Genomic DNA, 23,791 nt, shown 5'->3' with positions numbered 1-23,791 from the left:
CAGAGGCTTAACCCACTGAGCCACCCAGGCGCCCCGAGGCCAAGCCTTTTTAACCAAGTACAGGTATAACACATTCATCCATACCTAAACATTCTCTAGTTACAAATAAGTCAGACGTAATGATTTCATATTTCAATTTGCTACTGACTGTGAAAAGTGGCAAAGAAAACTATCATTTACATGCAAAGTAAGAGAGAGTATGGAGTAAGATGGTAGGAACAGTCCCTGGTGATCAACACAATGGGTCACATAAAAATGTCCGGTGGGGTATTTCCTTACCCAAACCCAAATCCAGCCACTTGAGATAATGCAGTAAAAAAAAAACGAATATCAAATCTAAAGTAGAACACTATGAATTACACCCAAGGTGCCTATCTGGTAAGACCTGAGTCATAAATACCTCAAAACCAAAACCTCGCTTACTTGAAATACGATTATTTTCAATATACTTTCATACTGTTAGCAAATGAAGGAGTTAAGATAAAATATATAAATTTTTTATCAAATTATTATTGACTATCCACCTCTGGATTATAATAGACAATATTACAGCAAATAAGACAAGGTCCTTGTCCTCAGGAAAGGACAACACTAAAGACAAGAACAGTAAAACAAGGCAAATACAAATATAACTAAACAACAGCAAAAACAGAAGACAAAGACTTTAGGCACAGTATGTCAGGCTGCAGCATACAAAATGATGTCTGCTGTGCCTGGGAAAGCATTTAAGCTTTGATCTGCACTGAAGGAGGGAGGGCAAAAGTCACTAGGCAAAAATATCCAGAGCAGAAAAAATACAAAAAATAAGATAGATACTTGTTTAAATTAGAATCAGAACAACAAATAAATAAAGTCTAAAGAGGTATATGGTTAGTCCAAAATTTCTATAAATATTCCTCTACATCAATGGAATGCTTTGGTAAGTAATTTACATATTCTCTCCTTTTTTTAAAAGATTTTATTTATTTGTCAGAGAGAGAGTCCACAAGAAGGGGAAGCAGCAGGCAGAGGGAGAAGCAGGCTCCTTGCTGACCAAGGAGCAGAGAGTGGGACTTGATCCCAAGACTCTGGGATCATGACCTGAGCTGAGAGTAGATGCTTAACCAACTGAGCCACCCAGTAGTTCCAGGAATTAATATATGCTTTTGTTCCTCCTTCAAAGGTGGCAGATAGTTTGGTCTTCAATACAAAATTTGATAGACCTTTAGGTAAAGATTCTCCTCATTGAGATCTCTCTTTTCCTCTGCCTCCCTTCCATTTCTAAACACAGTGCTGGTTTTATTGTAATGTGTTCATTATTTGTCTCTATATGGAATCTCAGGATAAAATATTAAAGTTGTTAAGGAAATTCTGGTTCTAGGTCACCGCCTATATTTGATTGAATAACAAAGCAGAACTGCAGAGAAAGAAGCTGTCAAGAGAACTGAGAATGGTTATCCTAAGAAAACCAGCCCGCGAACTGAAGATGTCTATCTGGTGCTGTGCAGACAAACTTACGCTGTAAGATTTTAAAAGCCAGACATGGTACAACTAAGTTTAAGGAGAAAGGATAGTAAGAAAGAGACTTAAAACTGCCTACAAAAAAATAATTTTTTTACAAATAAGAGCTAACCAAACACAGAACAGATCTCCTTGTAAAAAGCATTCTGGGTAAGGACACAGACTCGGACTGCAGTGCATCTACTGAAGGACCCCGGGCCAGTTACTAAATGGTTGACTCAGGGCCTCGCAGCCTCATTGTGATGGTATGGGGAGACAGGGAGTTAGTGTGTGTAAAGTGCTCGGCAGAGTGCCATGTGCCATGTCTGCTCTTCTTGCTATCATCGTTCTTGGTCATGCCATCGCTGTTGCAAAGCAATTAGGTTCCCATCATGAGAAATGTCCAACCAAATACCAAACAACATTATGACAGCAAGGATTCATAGAGTCAAGAGTATATGAGTACAAACTAAATGGCCCCTAAAGGTTCTTCTAACTCTTGAGACTTTAGGATCCTGTAATATTACGAAGACGAGCACTGGACCTCAGGTCTCCAAATGCTCATGAGAACAGCAATCCTGTCTCAATTCCCTGTGCTTTACCTCTCCGAGACCAACAATGATACCTCAGAAGTGAACTTTTTCTAAACCATTTAAAAAAACAGAAAATTGAGGGTGTCTCTCTCATTAAATCACAGTTCGGTCTGAAAAATGCTGACAGTGGATAAGGCTTGTCCTCCCTTTCTGTTTTATAACTGACTATGGCGGCAACCGACCTGCAGTGTCGCTGGTGGCAATGTCAACTCCATGCATAAGGATGGCATTCAAACATTCAAGATTCCCCTTGGAGGCCACAACATGGAAGCTGAACAAAAAGAAAATATATGTTATGCCACAGAAACTATGAAACATCGACTTAAATGTTACAGAATGTCACCTTTTATTCAACACACACACACACACACACACACACACATATTTTAAAGTCTACATAAAATATCTATGTATTTTCTACTAGAAAAAAGAAACCTATCCCTTATTGCTGAAAAATTAATTTTAACCCAAATTTACATAAGGAGTCAATACTCTCCAGAAATACCTCCTTATAACCAATGGAATGTTCCAATGTTCAACAGTCGTAATAAAAGAAAATTTATACAATAATACCACTAACTCTATAGCTTATTAGTACTCGGTAGTACAGGCACCAGTGCTGGAATGCACTGAATGCACTGAAAAACTTCTACCAGATCATTTTGCTTCGTTTCAAGTATACCGAAACTGCCACAACAAATGAAGTTATAGCAGAACGCTAAGGCCAAACACAGATCAAACACTTATCCCTTCTCTTTAGAATTATCAAATTAGAACTCACATGGTAAAGCCTTCAAAACAACAAACTAAGTTACACGTGGGAAGCCGTGGAGGAGCTGGTGTCCTCTTCCCCCAAAGTAGCCACAACTGCCACCTAATTCTTCCCCTTTGTTCATAGACCTGTATGAGTGGGTGAAGTTTTGCACACACAGCCATGACAAACTTCCTAATAAAGCAAGGAAAGCCTGCTTAAAAAACCGACTTTAAGCCATCAGGTATTCAAGATACAAGAGAAAATATCCCACTGTTTCTTTGATCATTTAATACTCTATTAATCAACAAACATTTACAGAAATATTTTGTGTGCCCTTAGAATGGACAGTGACCGACTGACTATACTCCACCAAATCCAAACTGTTAAGTAAGGACAGGAGGGCTTGCTGACAAAGGATGCTGACCACAGGTCAAAATACAACTGACCCGTAACCAAGTACAATGACCACTATGAAGATGCCAGGAGATAAAGGATATACAAGTGCTCGGCAAGCGGCCTAGATACAGACAAACTCTGTATCACACTTTCAAGAGGGGTCTTCCCTAACCATCCTGTTTAAAACTTTTACATTTCCCCATTTCCTGAAACCATAGTATTCCAACTTTTCCAATCCCTGCCTTTATTATTCTATATAGAAACACATATTTTCAAAATGATATATAAATTCAAGATTTATTATCTTTATAAGTGTACCAGTCTCTTCCCACTCAACTCTACACTCAGTGAAAGCAGGGATTTTTGTCTGTTTTGCTTCCTACTATACTCCCAGACCAATTTACGTACCAGACAGATGATGGGCCCTCAAATATTTGAATATCTGAATGCTTAGAGACAAAATCTGGAGCTAGGTTGCAAATTCATTTCCAGATATTACAACACTTGGCCATGTATCTCTACTCGTATTATGACGGACGTAAATGCAAACCAGAGACCAAGCACTACTAAGTAAAATAAAGGAGGTTTGTGTATAGGTTGAATTAAAGAAACAGAGATGCTTCTAATAAAAGGAATAATTATGTTCATAGGAACCAAGAAAGTTCTTCTTAGAGTGGAATTAAATTGCTGTAAGGCTAAGGGTATTGATCTCTGTGATACCAAAGTATGGAATTACACTAATTATACTATGCCATACACTGTTAGAACCTTCTGAGAAATGGTAATGTTCTTCAAGCAAAGGTTTCACAATCTTGGAGGGAACATTTTTTTGTTTGCTTGTTTCCCTTTCTTAGCTCCAAAAATTTGGAAGACATTTTTCTTCAAAATAAATCAACATTACGCTGATGTTGTCCTAAAGGGCAGAAATCACAACACATCTACAATACATTATTAATGCAGATGTGATATAAATAGCAGACTTCAGAAGGAAGATGTATCGATCACTACAGTGTATGCAAAGAGCTGTAAAGGAAATCTGAAAAACTACTTTACAGAAATACTCGTTTTTAATTTAAAAAGTTAACGTTGTCTTTTTTTAAACTAGACGCATGTTACTGCTTCCATAATACGAAATCCAGGTACTGTGGACGATTTCTGACAACAATGAGAAGAGCCGCGTAAACTGTAAGACATATGTTGGAAGGCATCAGTGAGCTAAGACAGTGAAAAACCACTAGGCCAGGACACGGGGAGGGACAGAGGCCCTGAGGGGTAAGCTTGGTATCTGAAGCCATTTTTTGCCAAGGAACCTTGGCTGATTCCAGAGAAAACAGCTGGGATACCAAATAGCACTTCTGACAGCCTGAGGGGACGGCAAGACAGGAACTGGTATCCGGCTTTCCAAGTGGCAGTGGGGATTCCTGGTGAATCTGCCCTGTTTTGCTTTGGCAATGGGCTATTCCCCAGGAGAGAGGTGAACAGGAAGAAAACAAATCCTTGCAGTGTTCTGGCCAGGCTTCAAATATTTCATTTTTGAAACTGGATCGAGGTCAAGAAGCACATATTACTTCTGTCTTAAATTTCAGAACTAAAACAAACCAAAAGTCATTTGAAATAAAAGAAAGTGTGTTTGTAACATGTCCCATACTTGACTAAATACAAAATGCTCTAATTAAGGCAGAATACAGTCTGTGTGTATCTTATCCCATGAATCCTAAAAGAATTCTATTTCCTACAGTGAAAACCTCAGAGACTAATACTACTCAGACGTCTTACAAACTGAAGTTCACAGTTCATCAAATTATACCAGATTTTTATAACTCTGACCATTAATACAAATAATTTCACTCAAAACTGAATCTCAGATTGAAAAAAATATGAACAGCAACTCAAACAACCGTTCACTCAAAACATTCAAAGCATGGTTGGGCGGAACAGAAGAAATAAGGTTTCACTGACGATTTTCATCCCAAAGATTTCCTTCCTCTTCTAACATCTTGACATTTGGTAAAAAAAGAAACACAAAAAATAAAGTCACTTTTAGATATTAAATTGTCACTGCTTATACTGTGAGCCCTACAGAAATAGCTCAAAGTTTAGCAAAAACAGGAGCAGGACTCAAGCAATGTTTCTGTGGCTATCAAATCACCTATTTGAAAAAATTGAAACAGTATTAAAAAATTTGAATTTTTCAAACTTTATTGGTATTAAAAGCTACTTGATTTTTATGTCATGCTTTGCTATTTTTCCTATACTTGAATATTTAAGCATCCTAAGGTAGTGATCTACATTAAACATTAACTATCCACTTCCTAATATTCATTTCTATATTTAGTATCTGGTTTCCAGTTATAATATTCTAAATAAACTCGTGCAAGACTGAGAGGAACTTTAGGAAATGAGACTTTTAACCTCTAACTTTGGAAGGTTTCCCAGATAAGGTTTTAACTGCTGTAATCACAGAGGGCAGCAACAGAATGTACACCTACCCTTTAACCCATCCTCAACAGGAAGGGAAGGGAAGAAGATGGGGAGGGGTGGGAGAAAAGCTAAACAGGGAAACAAGCCAGTAGTCCTTCTCAGTGACCCAAAAACCAAAGGATGAGATCACAACCTATGTTTCCCTAAGCCACTCTAGTTGTTCTGCCTCCCTTTCTGTTCTGAACATTCTCACTTAAAATAATGACCCAAATATAAAAACAGATTGGGAGTTCGGACTAAACAACTAGACCACTGGATAGTATTTTAGTAGTCTCTCTAGACTGAAAATCTCTTACACACTGAGAACAAATTATTAGTCCATAATGTTTGAAAGCGATGTTTGAAGGATTTTATAGCATGGGTTTTGATAAAGCCTTTTTAAGTTGATACCTTAACAGCCACAATTCATAAATTTCACTTGTGTCCCAAGGGTCTACCCAAATTCCCTTGAGGGAACTGTCATCCATAATACTTACGCAGATCTGCCTTCCACATCTAGTTTGCCTGGATTGATGCCCTTTTTAGCAAGGATTGAGGAAACTTTTTCTACATCTCCCCTCTCCGCCGCTTTCATCAATCGGTCATCATATTTGTTCCAATCTGCTGCATGCTACAAAAAGGAAAAACATAGATAAACATGGCCTACTCTCTATACTATATTAGTAAGATTTCTCAAGAAGGAAGGAAAAGAGAATGGAGAGCAGTACTGCATAAAACATCACTCAATCTCCACTGCATCCCACATTTCATGAGAAGAGCCTCTCCAAAGAACATGACCTTCAAGAAATAGTTTAAGATCTAATTTTGAGAAAAAGCGCATTTCTCATGTTCTCTGTTTTCTTTGCCTTCAGAACAAAGAAATTAGTAATTGTTGAACACCAATCTGCGCCAGGCGTGAATTAGCCAAACGACCCCAGTGAACTAAAATCATCATCCCCATTTAACAGATGGGAAAAGTCAAGACTCCAGGGATGTTAAAAGACCTCAGCAGCCAAACCCAACCAAGACTTCTCATGATTTCCAAAATCAGTGTGCTTTCCAAAGTACTTTCCAGTGATTTCCAAAACCTTGTTTGCTAGTCTCTAGTCTCCTGCTTTCTAACTCTAACTCCTAGTCTCTAACTCCTGCTTTCATATTTGGCTCTGGTCACCTATCTTCCAAGACCTTAGATGCAATGGAATTCTGTACACATTTTAAGACATCCACAGACTCACACAGCCTGCTTAAAAAGTACTGTTGGAAAAATATTTATGGAGGCAAATTAGACACTTACCTACATTCACATATACTCTGTCTCTGTCTCAACAGAGGAAGCAATTCATTAAGCTTATACACTAGGATAAAAAGAAACCTCCACATAGAAAAAACAAAGACTCTAAAGTATTAACTATTTTAAAATCCTAAGACAATAGGATTTCAGGTGACTTTCATTTTCTTACTTCTTTTTTACTTTCAACATATATTGTTTTTGTTTAAAAAAGATTTTTGGTTTTAGCAAAAACTCAGTACATGCTTTTAAGAGGAAGATTAAAGGCAATATTTTAAATAGGAGGATGTACCACATGACATACATTTTAATTGTATCAAGGTTATTTTTAACTTTGGAGAAAACATATGCAAGACATTTTAAGGCCAATAACTTGGATTTTTTTCTTAGTAGGCGGAAATGGAGAACCCAGAACTAAAATACACACTATTTAACCATGTTAAGGTTTTAGCCTTTTAAAATATGATATGTAAACTTATTGCTAAATTCTGTACTAAGCCCAGTACTATTTCTAGAACAAAGAAAGATGTACCTATTTTTCACTGAAACTTACAAAGCAATTTCTGTGTCCACAAATAGCAAAACAAATCTCTGAGGGAGAAAAGAAATGAATCTGTTATATGAAGCATATCCTCTGTCTGATCAGTGGGATTAACTTTCTATTACCTCTCCCCTTCAAACAGCAACACAAAACACCAACTTTCTAGCTAAGTAAGCAGTATCTTCATTAAATACTTGAAGTGAAAATAAGTATGAAAATTGAATATGAAAAAAGATAAATACATTAAAATTTTAATCTACTCCTAAAAAAGCAATGTTTCCATGGAATCCGGTTCAAGTACCTACAAAGACTTCAGCATCGTTGTCTCCAAATTAGTTAAATTTGGAGATGAGCCCACTTCCTTCTAACTTGAAAAGCACAAATTGTCAACATGGAGACTAGGCCTATTTACTGGCTCAAAGACTCAACTACATTTAAGGCATCCCCCCTTCTTTAGCTTTAAAACAAAACAGTTTACTGACTCTAAATTGGGGAGTGGCTTAGAAGCAGGCTTAAGATAAGACTTGGGTTTTCAAATGCCTTAGGGATTAAGTCCTGTTTAACACAGAGATACTTGCTTGAAATTGATTAGTTTATCCTTGCAGTTAGAACGACCTCAACTTATTTCCAAGTAAACCGCCAGCTGGAGAAAGGAGCTCTCTAAAACAAGGGGGAAAAAATCTGTAAAAGCCTAAAGCAAGGCTTTTTAAAAGATAATTAAACATGATCCAAGTCTCATATTATCATGGGATTTTTCAGTTCCACTTCACCAAGCACCGTTTTCCATCCCTGCCCACTGTCAGTTAACAGAAATACTGCTCAATTACTAAGATTCTATTGTGTGCTTTCTAAAACCCCAGAAAAAGAAACAAGAACTGTCGTTTGCTATCACTAACCCCAATCTGCTGCTCATCAAATACATCAGAAAGAAGAGAAGGCAGAGAGACTAAAATTAATTAAACAGCAGTACATTTTACAAAAATACAGCTCAGAAAGCCAAAGCGCAAGTCCTTCGTGACACTGGACAACAGGGATACCTACTCTGTTCTTGGGAGCACAAGAAAACCAACAGTTCATCATAGACAGGATTTAGTCTCTGGTTGCGAGCAGCAAACTACTGGGCATTAAGTTACAAAGCTCTGTGGCTCACAAAGCACGCCCTCAGACAAACTCCTAACCAATGACTCCGTCCCTCGCTTTACAAATCTTCCTGTTCCACAATCTTCATGCTGGGCTACACTTAGCTTGGATCTCTAGCGATGTTTTCTTCGTCTTCAGGATCCTTCTCCGCCTTCATAACGCTTGAAGATTATCTTCCTTATGGAGCAGCCCCAAGTCAGGTACTGTAACTCCTCTGATTTCTTAATGTTTAGAAGCTGTCTTTCTATGAAGCTGTCCCCCTCACGGACTCCACTGGAAAAGCTGACCAGCCCTCTACATCCTGCTGCCTCAACACTGCAACACAGAGGCCGCTGTGCATGACAAAAGCGTCCACCTCCAAATCCTCCCTTAAACAGTGCGGAGACAGCCTCCCATTGGTCAGGTTCTATTTCAGATTCCATAGGCCTTGACAGCTGAGTGATAGAGAGGGGCAGCTAAGAATATACTGTAAACGCATGCTTCTCCTCTGAGTAATAGATTTCAGGTCTACAGGAGACAAACGACTCAAAACACATTGTAAAACGTGCTTATTATACATCGAGTGACGTTATGACAATACTGTTAAGAGGCAAATTTGGCTATTCCACAAGACGGTGTTTAAAACCAGTTTCAGTCTTAGGATCTATCATGAAGTTATAATTGCTTTGATAAACAGAATATAAAATGCTATTTTAAGCAAATGTGTCATACCCTAATTTCACACACACACACAGAGACACACACACACACAGAGTAATGTTTTCAAATTTTCTCCATTTTCCTTCATAGTCCTATCAGGCTTGCTGCATACAACCAGGTTTCAGTTTACAACCGCTGCCAGTCTGTCTCCTAACATGAGAAATGAGAAGAGCCAGAGGCACTGCCAAGACACTAAGTAGACTGTGTTATGATGAATACTTTCAACAAATTTTAAATTTAACTCACTACTCTTAATTTCTAAGTTTAGCGCCCTGGCTGATATGACAAGTAAATATTTTATCAGTTGAAAATCAAATTATCTGGATTTAGGAATTACAAAAAAATAAGCAGATTTTTACTAAAGGAGGAAATGCATATTGAACACTGGGCCAGACTGTAAATACAACTCCATTTGGGGACAAAGCAGACCACTTCTCTACATTCTTTATGACGTTCAACAATACTTGTACCAAAGTTCCTTCCATTATCAAGGAAAACAACAAACATCTGTGAGTTCCAGGCTGTTTCTTACCTTCTGTTACCATGGTAGCATGACAGTAATTTATACTTCCTCCAAAAAGACGAATTTGGGAAAACTGTTTCATGGCAATGCAAAACATTCCAACACAAGTGTTTATAGGAAAGAGGTTAACTGCTATACTATAGATCATGCCGCCAGTTAAAAACTGTTATGAACTTCATCCACTTCAATCCACTTCCTACTAACTTTATAATATTAGGCACATATTCTAATTATAAAATATGTAAGTTCATACACCATAATGTATTGAGACAATTATTTTTTTCCCCAAATCACATTAGACATCACAATGGAGTCTTGGCTAGACCTTAAGGCTCCACTCTATTTCACTCTTCTACAGAGGAAATCTGGGATGAAACTCGGGCCCTGTCCTTAGGTTAACAAAGCAAGCACATTCTATCTAGAAATAGGACTGCAAAGGCAAAGGAAATAAAAAGGAGGAAATCTGTAACGAGTAATAAAAACATGTAAGCAACTGTCCGTGTTAAGCTTCAGGAAGACAGGATTTATGTGCCCTCCTCTACTGTCGTCCTCCTGAGCCTCTCCATTCTCTGTCACAATCTCCTGTTCCTACTCTCACACCCTCCTTGCTAGCTATTTCTCAAAAGCTTGAAGTCCCATTTTGCTGTCCCCCATGCCTACAGATTCTTCTCTCACTTTCTAAAAAGACATTTCCTCAGGGGGCTTCCCAAACCTCATATCTAAACAACCCCAGCCTTACTCTACTCCTACCACTTTTTTTAAACTCCACACCCCACATGGGCTTGAACTCATGACCCCAAGATCAAGAACCGCATGCTCTACTGACTGAGCCAGCAAGGTGCCCCTGGTCCTACCACTCTTAACCTTCTTGCCCTGTTTTACTTCTCTTCATAATACCCATCAGTATCTGCCATCGTATCATGTTTATTTACCAGCTTACTGCCTATGCCTGCTTTTTGCTTCAAAAAGAATCAAAACAATCAGAGGGCTGACTGAATTCAACAGCACATTATAGAGGGGAGACAAGATGGCAGGGAAGTAGGAGGAGGCGCCATTTCAACCTGTACCCTAAAGTGAGCTGATTACCCACCAAAAAACTCCGATCACCCATGAAATCAGCCTGAGATCAGAATTATACACGTCTGGATCTCTACGGGGGCAGAAGACGCCAGTGGGCAGGTAAAGCAGAATGGGAACATTGGACTGATATCGGAAGATAAACAAAACGGGGAGGGAGCCACCAGAGGCGACCCATAGGAAAGTAATATCCCAATACAAGAGTGCCCTGCATCTGGGGACCAGCATTAACTTGGGAGTCTGGTTGAAAGCACTCAAAAAGAGCAAAAAATCGCAGGGGGAAATTGTGGGAATTGGGGCAGTTAGGGGCTTAAGTCTCTGGACCCAGGACAGCCACCCCTGGAGCTGAGCCAGATAGAGTGCAGTGGAGAAACCAGGTCATGGTCCCTGAGCCGCCAGAGCGCCTAAGAGCACGTTGGGTCTCGTGAGGGGCTGGGAGCCTTGCCAGACAGCAGAAGCATAGCCTTTTTGCAGTCTCCACACGTGCGCTGTGCAGTGCTATCAGAGCCTGAGAGGCACGCGCCCCACACCCTCCCCTGAGAGAGGTGCGCACAGGCACCAGCCCAGCGCCCTCGGACCCAGGAAGACCGGGCACTCCCAGACCCGCCCAGCGGGAAAATCTCAGTGTGGAATCGCTGCTTGGAACCTCTCTGGAGGTCTGGAGCTGCCCAGACAGCCACCGCTGTTGTGGTTTTGGGTACAAGCAGGAGTTTCTGCGTCCCCAGGGACTGTCACTAGAAACATGCTCTCCCAGCCAGGAGAGTTCTCCGAGGGGGAACTTAAGTGCTTGCAGCCCCTAAAGGGGAACAGACTGAGGCTTCTCTCTGAGAGGGAGGTCGGGGTGCAGTTTGCTTTCCTCTAAATAGCACGTTATAAGTATTATACACCATGACCAAGTGGGGTTTATTCCTGGAATGCAAAGATGGTTCAATGTATGAAAACTGATCAATACACCGCATTAACAGAATTAAGGACAGAAGCCACATGAGCATCTCATTTGATGCTGAAAAAGCATTAGATAAGATTCAAACATCTTTCATGATAAAAACATTCAACAAACTGGAAATAGAAGGAAACCACCTGAACATATAAGGGCCATATATGAAAAGCCCATATATGGGCTTTAAAAAGCCATATATGAAAAGCTGACAACTTAGTGGTGAAAGAAGAAAGCTTTTCCTCTAAGATCAGTGTTTCCCATTCTCACCACATTTATTCACAGTTTTGGAAGTCCCAGCCAGAGCACTTAGGCAAAAAAAAAAAAGGAAATTTTATAAAAACTAGAAAGAAAGAAGTAAAATTATCTCTGTTTGTAGATGACATGATCTTGTATGTAAAAACACCCAAAAAAATTCCACAAGAGAAAGAACTGTTAGAATAAACAAATTCAGCAAAGTTTCAAGATACAAAATCAACACACAGAAAATCAACTGTGTTCCTATGACTAAAAGTGAACAACCCTAAAACGAAATTAAGATAACATTTCCACTTAGAGTAACATTAAAAAGAATACAATAATTTGAGGCACATGGGTGGTACAGTTGGTTAAGCTTCTGCCTTCGGCTCAGGTCATGATCCCAGAGTCCTGGGATTGAGCCCCACATCTGGCTCCCAGCTCAGCAGGGAGCCTGCTTCTCCTTTTCCCTCTGCCACACTCCCCGCTTGTGCACTCTCATGTGCTCTCTCTCTGAATAAATAAAAATAGTTTTAAAAATACAATCATTAAAAACAAACAATCAAGGAGGTGAAAGATCTGTACACTGAAAACTACAAAACATTGCTGAAAGAAACTAGAGAATGCACATATAAATGGAAAGGCAGTGTTCGTGGCTTGTAAGACTTAATACTGTTAAGATATCAAAACTACCCAGAGCAATCTACAGATTAAATATAATCCCTGTCAAAACTCCAATGCCTTTGTTTTTTTGTTTTTGTTTTTGTTTTTGTTTTTTTGCAGAAACAGAAAACATCTTAAAATTCATATGAATCTCAAGGGAACTCAAATAGCCAAATAATCTGGAAAAAGAAAACCGAAATTGGAGGTCTCATACTAATGATTTCAAAACATACTATAAAGCTACAGTGATCAAAACAAGTGCAGTACTGGGATAAAGACAGATACATAGACCAATGAAACAAAATAGAGAACTATTGAAATAAACCCTCATGTATGTTGTCGAATGATCTTCAAGGTTGTAAGGCTACTCACTGGGGAAAAGAGAGTTTCTTCAATTAATGGTGCCGGGGAAACTGGATATCCACATGCAAAATAATGAAGTTAGGCCCCTTATCTTACACCACATACAAAAATTAACTTAAAATGATTAAGACCTAAATTTAAGATGTGACCACAAAGCTGTTAAAAGAAATTATAGAGAGGAAACTTCATGACACTGGATTTGACAATGATTTCTTACATAGGACACCAAAAGCAAAAACAGACACACAAATGGGATTACACTGAACTTAAAAACTTCTGTACATCAAAACAAAAACTTCTGTACACCAAAGGACACAATCAATAAATTAGTACAAGGACGAACTATGGAATGGGAGAAAATATTTGCAAATTATATTAGATACAGGGCTAATACGCAGAGTAGATGAAGAACCCTTATAACTCAGTAACAAAGAAACAAATAACCCAATTAAAAATGGCCAGGGGCGCCTGGGTGGCTCAGTGGGTTAAAGCCTCTGCCTTCAGCTCAGGTCATGATCCCAGGGTTCTGGGATCAAGCCCCACATCGGGCTCTCTGCTCAGCGGGGAGCCTGCTTCCTCCTCTCTCTCTCTCTGCCTGCCTCTCTGCTTACTTGTGATTTCTGTCTGTCAAATAAATGAATAAAATCTTAAAAAAAAAAAAAATGGCCAAATGACTTGAATAGACATTTCCCCAAGGATAATACACAGATGACCAACAAGCATACAAAAAGATGCTCAACATGATTAATCATTAAGCAAATGCAAATCAAAATCATGAGCTATCACTTCATTCATTAGAATGACTATCAAAAAACAGAAAACAGTAAGTGTTGACAAGGATGTGGAGAAAGTGGGGCCCTTGTGCACTGTTGGTGGGAACAAAAAATGGTGTAGATACAACAGAAAACAGGATGGCATTTCCTCAAAAAATTTAAAAAAATTTAAAGTGGAACTAGTACATGATTAATGCAAAGTCTCAGAGAGGGATCTGTCCAGTGATGTTCACAACAGCATTATTCACAATAGACAAGATGTGGAAGTAACACAAATGTCTGCTGATGAATGAAAAGATAAACAAAATGTGATATACACATGCAATGGAACATTATTCAGCTATAAAATGGAAGGAAATCCTGTCACATGCTATGACATGGATGAATCATGAGGACATTATGCTAAATGAAACAGACCAGTCCCCCAAAAGACAAATACTCTATAGTTCCACTTACATGAGGTATCTGAAATAGTCAAATCATAATGTGGTAAAATAAAGGAAGTAAAATGGTGATAACCAGGAGCTGGAGGAAGAGGGAAGTGAAGAGTTATTGTTTAATGGGAATAGCTTTTCAGATTTGCAAGTTGAAAAAATTCTGGAGACCAATTACACAACAATGTGAATATACTTAACACTACTGAACTATACACTTGAAAGTGGGTGAAATGATAAACTGTACCTGTCTTTTAGCACAATTAAAAATAGAAATAATATAATGAAAGAAATGTAATCTCTCACAATAACATAATTAATGTATTTTTTTAAAAAGGCAGTGAGGAGGGGCGCCTGGGTGGCTCAGTGGGTTAAGCCTCTGCCTTCGGCTCAGGTCATGGTCTCAGAGTCCTGGGATTGAGCCCCACATCGGGCTCTCTGCTCCGCTGAGAGCCTGTTTCCTCCTCTCTCTCTGCCTGCCTCTTTGCCTACTTGTGATCTCCGTCTGTCAAATAAATAAATAAAATCTTTAAAAAAAAAAAAAAAAAGGCAGTGAGGGTATAGACTAAACAAGATTAGCTATAGCTTGATTGTTCCAGCTGAGTTATAGGTTCATCTAGATTCATTATAGTAAGTTATTCTCTCAACTTCTATATATTTCACACACTTGATACAGGGTCTGATAAATCTGGTTGGCGTATAAATTTGTAAACTATATTACATTATATTGCTTAAACACCAATGCCCTTTGCAGACTCACTGATATGGCAGGAAATGCAGCACATCCTCTCTGGATTAAAATTATTAACATTTTAACATACTTTAATGAGTCCACAGGCATATGCTAACAAGATAAGCCCTGTGATATCAAATGGAAGCATTCTAAAAAGAAGCAATAAGTTTTTTAAGGAGCACTAATGTTTACCGGATACTACAATAAATACCCTTCTAAAATCAGGGACTGCATGCAGTCTTTTGAAAAAAAAAAAAAAAAAAGATATTCAAACTCAGAATGCAGAAAGCCAAAGTATATACAGTAAATGTAAAAATACAGCTGTTTCTAGAGAATACACAGGACATTCTAACACAAGTAGTTATTTTGCTTTCTAGACCTAATGGGATGGTAACTTTAAACTCCAAATCAACATAAAGGAAGTCACTTAAAAGTTTTGATAATGACTCCCTCATATTAACATCAATTGTAAATTCATACCTTTTTTGAAAATTATAAAATGTTTAAAATGCTATAAAAGTAATACATTTCCAGTGTAGCAAATAGATAATACATTTCAGTTTGTATGTTAAAATAGAGAACGTATAATTCCACCACGCAGAAAGACCATTATTAAAAATGCTGTATATTAATCTCTAATCTCTATTCTATAGAAGATCTAATCAAGATTTGTCTTAAACCTACATTGAGTCCAACAGTTGCCTCATTTACTCAATATTTAGGATAGAAGTTCTCCTGAGAAGAAATTTATAGATGCGAATAATCAAGGAGACTTTAAAATATATGCAAATCCACATAAAATACTTATATTTAAGAGGTAGACTCGATAGATTACAGTCAAAATGACTGATGGCCCATTTTAACCTAAAGGCAACTTTTTATTGATTATCCCAAAGAGAAATATACAGGATAACAGTAAAACTTTGATAGAAAATTGTTTAAAACCAAGAGGAGTCAAAATATCTAATTATTTAACAAAAATACTTAATAATTTTAATAATTTTTAAAGGAGTCATGGACTCCTTTAAGAATCTGATGGAAGCAATGAATCCTTCTTTAATTATATATAATTTTATATATATAATTATATATATGCACATACTTGGAAAAATTCACATTTATTTTCAGAGTTCACTGATCTCCCTACAAATACGGAGTCCATGAACCCCAAAATAAAAAACCCATAACATAAAAAGAAGTAGCAAGATATTGTTGTCTTCTATACGGTTTATAAAACAAGTACTGGAGAACTGCCAGAGGACTGGATAATTTAGTTGTTCAATAAAAATTTACTGAGCATCTATGCAGAAAGGGATCCTCCTGAAAATCTGATCGTATTCTAAACTGCGGTAATGCATCAAACAAAGCCATGATCTATCTAGTTATATAAGAGAGAAATCTAGAAATCAGTCTTAATACCTTCTATCCCCTTGGTCCTCCATCACCAAATCCTGGTGATTTCAATTCCCCATTATTGCTCAAACCCCACAGCTCACTGTCATGTACACCATCATTATCCTACTTCAGGTTATCCTACTTCAGGTTAGCAGCATTTCTCACCAGGACGACCACAGTGTTGAACGGGTCTGGCCATCTTCATTCTAACCCTTCTCTATATTCTCTACACTGCAGCCAGAGTGGCTTTTCTGAAATGTCAACCTAGTCGTACCAGTACCACTAGCACTCCCTTCCACGTACACAAGTGCTTCAGGACTTGTCTATTCTTGTAGGACAAAGACAAAATGCCTTAATGGAGTCTATGACTTCCTGAGCAGTGTTGCCCCTACAAATCTCTTCAGCCTCATCACATGAAAACGTTAACACTGTTTCTCATGTTGTAAATGCAGATACTGAATCACTACTCCTAGTGGAATTTTGTCCATTATAATTAGTTGCAGAATAACTCAAGAATCCTATTATTACAACCTCTTGTCCAGTGCTTTCCATTAATTATGTTGTTTCCACTTCTCTAATCACCTGAAAATAAGTTTTTGATGTAAAAATGCAAGTGTATTTTAAACATAAGTTTAGATGTCCTTTACAGCGTAAAAAAAAAAAAAAAGGATGAAAACTTCCACATTTGCATATCTAAACTTTTAGAAGCACCCACTACATGTCATGAATGGCACAAGTGATACAGCAGTGAATAAGCCAGCCTGAGTCTCTTTTTTTAAAAAACCACTTTATCGAAGCATGACTGACATGCAAAAAGCTGTACATATTTAATGCATAAACTCAGTGAGTTTGGGGATAAGTATACACCCGTAAAACCATCACAACCATCAAAGCCTTAAACTACCAGAGGCTCTCTTCTAATGGAATTTGATGTTCTAATAGGATAAGATAAGGTAAACAATTAAGGAAACCAAGAAAGTATCCGGTGAGAACAGAGGGGGAGATATGATGGAATGCTGGCGATTGATTAGAGTGGATAGATTGGTAACCCCAAAGTTGTGAGAAGGTGATATTGATGACAGGATTCAAATGAAAAGTAGCAGCCGGCCTGTGAGAATTTCCATCTCAGATGGAGGCATCAACTAGTGAAAGTAGTTTAGCCTATTTGGAAGAAGGCCAACATAGTTGACATATAATGAGTACAAAGGATCACAGAATGAGATGAGGGACGGGAGGGCAGGTACCACCAAACTTAAAAGTGAGTTTCCCCATGTGTCTTACACATTGTTCAAAAGAGATTTCTTCAAGAACTAAGACCATTCTTTTTCATAGGGATCTTCTGGCCACTTTAGAACCAAGACTAAAAAGAAAAATTCATCCCAGCTTACTATTTTTTTTTTCACTTCCAAGAATTTAAAAATAACCAGCTAAATCTCAACTAGCCTTGATATGTTTATAAGATTAATCAATTATTTTAACATCATAGATATTAAAATCTACCTCGCCCACAGACCTAGAGAGCTGAACAAACCTGGCAATGAACTACACTAAAAAATCCACCATAAAAGGAATAACAGCACCTCCAAAAATAGGATTTCACAATCACATCTACAAGATAAGTCTCCTCAAATAAAAAGAACATAGGGGCAACTAAATAAAGTCTTCTCCAGTTGGAAAAAAAATCCTAATTATAAACTAAACAACATGTACGTTTAGGCAAACTGCCCTAAATACCTAATTGAACCAATGAACAGGCACTGATAGTACTCTACAATTATCAACAATCCCGGTTACTAAACCCAAGACAAGCTCTGCCGCAGCTGAAAACTGAGCAAACAGCACAAAGCAAAGCTCACAAAGCATAAACATTCCTTACAGATTAGGCTGCACAATTAAGAACTGTTCTACAGTTCATTGGATTGGTGATAATTAAAAATATTTCCCCCATTCCATGTGGTCCAAAGGTTATTTATCACCCACCCCCGCCTTATATAACCTGCAAATTAGAGCTTATGTAATAGAAGAAGCAAAGAATGTTAAAATAAACCAGAAAAACAAAAGCTGTACATCCATCCAGCATCTCTATCCCTGGCCCCTCTCTCTTCCCTTTCTCATTTTTCTTTAATCTTTATTTAATTATGCCCCATCCGCTTTTCTTTATCTCTCAAGCCTGCCACTACACCACTGGAAGTATGTACTTAGGACTCAGTGAAACAAATAAGGGAAAGGGAAAATTATAAGCCATCGAGCACGTTTCTGACCAAGACAGTTAACAAGCGAAATCTTTCTTTAATGGAATTTCTCTCATAAAAATACCATGGAGACCAAAAAGGTAGTAATAATGTTATTATTACTACTTAAATAAGAAATCTAACATCTTCAGAACTGAAGGTGGGTATGAAATCTGAAGGGGAAAAAAAATCTTTGAAGAACTGGAGAAGAAAGATTTAGCAAGCACTGCTTTGATAAGATTTCTTGACCACCAGGTTTGGGCCTATTCTAGTCTGCTGTATAAATACCCCTCCCTATTGCAGGGGTTCCTTAACAAATTCCTGTAACAAGTTCCTATAACAAATGTCCCTTTACTAAAACTTGTCTAGGCACCCAAAAGAGTTTATGACAAATACAGACAGGATATCACCTCTCCGATTTTATTAAGTATCATTCGTTTTGTAATATCATTTATTTTACCCTCCCTCACTAGCAGAAGCATTAAATTCCAAATAAATGCAGATCTTAAACACAATAAATGATGTTTATCATATAAGAATAGAGCTCTCAAGCTGCAGAAGTAGATTTAGAATGTTAACCAAGTGGTTATTTGGGAAAAGTAAACTTTGTCCCTAGACAATGTTATAGAAAAATGTATTCAAATTAGAGTTCTTTAAGTGCCTAAGTGCCGTGAGTGAAATTATTTAAATATAAGGTTTATTAGGAAGGTCTATTATGCCTCCTACCCAAACCTACACACAACCAATGAACAGAGTAATACTTCTGGTGAGTTTTAACAAACGTTTTCACCAATGTCTGATATATATATCTATATATATCTGTCCTGTTTTGAGAGAAATATAGATATATATTTTTCTCTCAAAACAGGACAGATTTAGAAAGCATTCTGTGTTTATTCCTAACAAAGTCAAGAGCAAAACAGATACACTTACAAAAAAAGCCTCTCATGAGATCTGACCGCAATGAAAAATAAGAGCTATTTTTTTGTTCGCTTGGCTATTTTTTTCTTGGCTTTGTAAGCTAAACAAAAATATGTTGCAAGTACTCAAAAGACTCTTCAAGTAACCTGATAGAAACCTTACACTACAGGCCAATATTTTTAAAATCTAAAATGAGAAATATAAACACACAGAGGGTTATAGGAAAATGTGTGGTTTTGCAAACACATCAGAAGTTAATTGCTTTCTTTTTTACTTACTGAATGAATAATATGGTTCTATACAAAAGTCTAACTCCTCGTACACACTTATTTTACACAGGATATCCTTCCTTTGAGTCTTAATAAATGTCTCCCATGTTAAAAATACATAGCCAAGGTAATAATTACTTTCATAATACTTATATAAATAATAAAAAGCACAATACTTAAAGATTCAATTTCAAAATTGTTTCAGAAATACTTCTAAGTGCATTATATATACATAATTGTTAAACTTTAAGAAGAACTCAAGTCATACTGGTTTTTTTCTAGTCTATTGTTATTTCTTTCCAAATAGGGCATAAAGAAACCAAGCAGTTTACAGTGGTGAATTGTGCAGCTACTATTTATTTATTTATTTTTTTTTTTTAAGGATTCATTTATTTGACAGAGAAAGAGAGAGAGCACAAGCAGGAAGCAGACTCCCTGCTGAGTGGAGAGCCCAATGTGGGGTTTGATCCCAGGACCCTGGAATCATGACCTGAGAGATGCTTAACTGACTAAGCCACCCAGGCAGGTGCCCCCCACCAGTACTCATTCCTTTCACTCCTATAAGCCCATCTTTGTGCCATGTGACTTTGCCGTGCTTCCCATCAACAGATAGTATTTATTTCTTCATCCCTTAAATCTGAGCTGGACTTGTAAATTATTTTGACAGATAGGATGTGGCATAAGACCTTATAAGACTTCTGAATCTAGGTCTCAAGAGATCTTGTAGCTCCCCATTTGGACATACTACCAGCACAGCATGAACAAGCTATCCTAGAGTACCAGAGATCTTGAGAGAGCAGGATCCCAGTCACCTAACCATGACAGCTAGCAGTGCTGGCTAGCATAATATGCCAGATATATCAGTATGGCCATTTTAGACCAACCAACCCCTAGAGGAGCTTCCAAAAGACAACAGCAGCATGAGTAATTCCAGAGAAGACCAGCGGAACAACCATGCAACAGAGCCCAGCTCAAATTGCTGACCCATACAGTCAACAGCAAATAAAGTAGCTGTTGTTTTAAGCCACTAGATTTAAACCTAGGGCTGTCTGAAGCCAGGGCTTATGCTCTCTCCATTAACTAAAGCTGCAATTTCCTCTTTGGTTTGGAAACAAATATATCTTGTAGTCTAATTCAATTTTATCGATAGTATACAAAAGCAGTCAAGTTGAGAAACAGTATTTTTTTACCCATTATCTTAAAAAAGAGCATGAAAAATAAAAATAAGTAATTGGAAAAGGGGATGAGTTGGGCACACTAATATACCTTTCTACCACCTTAAAAGAAAATAGATACATTGAAATCTGTAATTATAGTAATATGAAACTGATAAAATTTTGTACAAAAAGTACTTTCCATTCTCAAAGATACAGCAGTATTCATTTAAACTAACAGCATTCATATGCATTTTAGCCATAAAAACTAAATCTATATGTGATCTAAAAGAAAATCTGAATGGCTATACAATAAAAATTAAGAAACCACTAATTTTTATGAATCTAATAAAGTTTGTGACTTTAAACAATAAAATATTGCTACTGTAGTGTTTAATGAGTATATACTTATCCTTGAATGGAGATACCGCACTAGGAGTAGGCCATGACAAAACAGGAACCACAATATTAAGGGTTGGCAAACTCTTCTATATATTAAAGCATTGGCCAACATTTTCTGTGAAGGACTGGATAGTAAATATTTTAGAATTTGCAGGCCATGCGGTCTCTATTTTAACTACTCAACTCAGCCATTATGGAATAAAACATCCATAGACAGTAAATAAAGAATAAGCATGGTTGTGCTCCAATAAAACTTTACTTCTAAAAACAAGGCCATAGTTTACCAAGCCCTGTTTCAGGTGCTCAATTATCTTCAGCCAAAACATACTGAGTTTATTAGCTATGATCAAGTTAATTTGTTTGTCCTTTACAATGAGAGAGAACACTGTGTTCATATTCTACTATCTGCAAAATAGCACTACATATATATGTACAGTAAATTCTGTATCACCTTGGCTCAGCTATGGTGCCCAGTATTTTGTTAAACATGAATCCAGATGTTGCCAGGAAAGTAGTCTGTAGATGTGACTGACATCTAAAATCTGTTGACTTGAGTTAAAGGAGATTATCCTTGATAATGTGGATAGGCCTTATGCAATCGCTTTAAGACCTTAAGAGCAAAAACTAAAGAGTCCCTGACAAGAAGCCATTCTGTCTCATTGACTGTAACATAGAAATCCTGCGTGAGTTCCTAGCCTACCCGCCTGCCTTACAAAATTTCGGATTTTCTAGCCCCCACAATTGTGTAAGCTAATTCCTTACAGTAAATAAATATCTCTCATATAGACAGATAGATATGGATACATAAACAAGTATCTCTTACTAGCTCTATTTCTCTGGAGAACCCAGATACAGTATATTAAAGTAATATACGACTAAATTTAAAATATATATTCTGATTTTTTGTCCATCATCCGGAATTAAGTTGTGGTAGACTGTATTATTATTATTGAAACTATTCATTCCTGTTTCCTTGCAAGATTATTATTATACACACACACATATATATTTATGTATCTCTCCCTTATGTAGATGTGTGATTTGTGTATCATCTCATAGGGAAAAAATGGCCATCCCTAGGTTATTAACTTGGGGATCACCCAGGAGATATGATTTGGCCAACAGAATGTGAACAGATGTGATACATATCACCTCTAAGCAAAAACTTGAAGCAATAATCCAAGTTTGTGCCAGCCTTCTTGATTCAGTCAAGAGACTAGCATAATAGCTATAATAGCTCATATAAGGGCTTTTTCTTTAGCCTTGGTTCTGGAGGGGAGCCACAGGCTGCTTCTACAGAGCTGACCCATGGTCTACAACATATAGTAGGAAATGTAAATTTGTTATTTTGAAAAACCACAGCTGTAATTACTGCAACAAAGCTGAACCCTGCAGACATTGCCACCAGAAGCAGGGTGTAACCTTAACAACCTACCACGACCAAAAATAATAAAAATATGTGATGTGGGCTTCAAAGCTGGGTGATGGATAGCAAGGAACGGTTATTGGAGGTTGGCAAAATGGCAACCACATCATGTAGTGGTAAATAAAACTGTTTAACATGTAAAAAATGAAATAACTTGGTGAAAAGACTGGACTTGTGATTGGAGTCCGAAGTTAGAGGGGGACAGTCTTGTAGGGCTGAGCCCTTAACCTGTGGGGTCTGAGCTAACTCTAGGTAGTCAGTATTAAGATTAAGTTAAACTACAGAACACCAGGTTGATTCTTACAGAGAATTGGGGAATTGCTTGGTGTGGAAAATACATACACACTTGAAGTACAAAAGAACCATTCAGTGAATAGTGAGGAAAGGAAACAAGTGTTTTCCTTTCACCCAGTAAACCCTTTCAATGAAACAAAATGGCTTGGAAGAAGACTCCCCACAGGAAGAGACTAAGGATGTGGTCCCACAGAAGCCCAATAAGCTGAAGATAGCTGTATTGAAGTCTAGAGAATAAGGTATATGCCAAAGACTCAAGGATATAGTAATTAGCACATGGGTCTGACTCAACCAAATAGTTAAAAAAAAAAAAAAAAGACATAAAGCAGCTTCTAAAACAACCCAGCCTGGGCTGAGTCTGTTACTCTTCTAAATCCTATTTGGGTCTCCAGGTTTCTATAGGCAAGAAGCGGGCCAGGAAAAGCTGTTCAACCCTTACCTCATTCTCCAGCCAACAAGAGCATGCCATTCAATACTCTATTCAAATACGGAGAAGGATGATATATTAAAGGAAACACCTACAAAGGGCATGGTCGAGAGCCATGGAAAACAATGGACTAGGGAGCTATACACAGGAGCATAACCAGGGCAAAATCAAGGAGCATCCCC

General features: G+C 37.6%; 1 protein-coding gene across 2 annotated transcripts in view; it reads right to left on the bottom strand.

Moving 5' to 3' along the window:
* UACA (uveal autoantigen with coiled-coil domains and ankyrin repeats) overlaps positions 1-23,791 on the bottom strand; it is an 88,303-nt gene that overhangs the window by 36,423 nt on the left and 28,089 nt on the right. Inside the window, exons 1-3 of one of the 2 annotated variants that reach the window (XM_044231573.1) lie at positions 8,553-8,976; positions 6,180-6,313; positions 2,255-2,343 (exon numbers count right to left, since the gene is read on the bottom strand). In XM_044231573.1, coding sequence (XP_044087508.1) covers positions 2,255-2,343; positions 6,180-6,313; positions 8,553-8,591 — 262 coding nt within the window. In that variant the 5' untranslated portion in view covers positions 8,592-8,976. Of the gene's footprint in view, positions 1-2,254; positions 2,344-6,179; positions 6,314-8,552; positions 8,977-23,791 lie in introns of those variants that run through there. The other variant, XM_044231572.1, reaches the window with a different exon arrangement.

This window comes from Neovison vison, chromosome 13 (genome assembly GCF_020171115.1).
Source record: "Neovison vison isolate M4711 chromosome 13, ASM_NN_V1, whole genome shotgun sequence".
Lineage (NCBI taxonomy): Eukaryota > Metazoa > Chordata > Mammalia > Carnivora > Mustelidae > Neogale > Neogale vison.
This window is presented reverse-complemented; position numbering and strand designations above follow the sequence as displayed.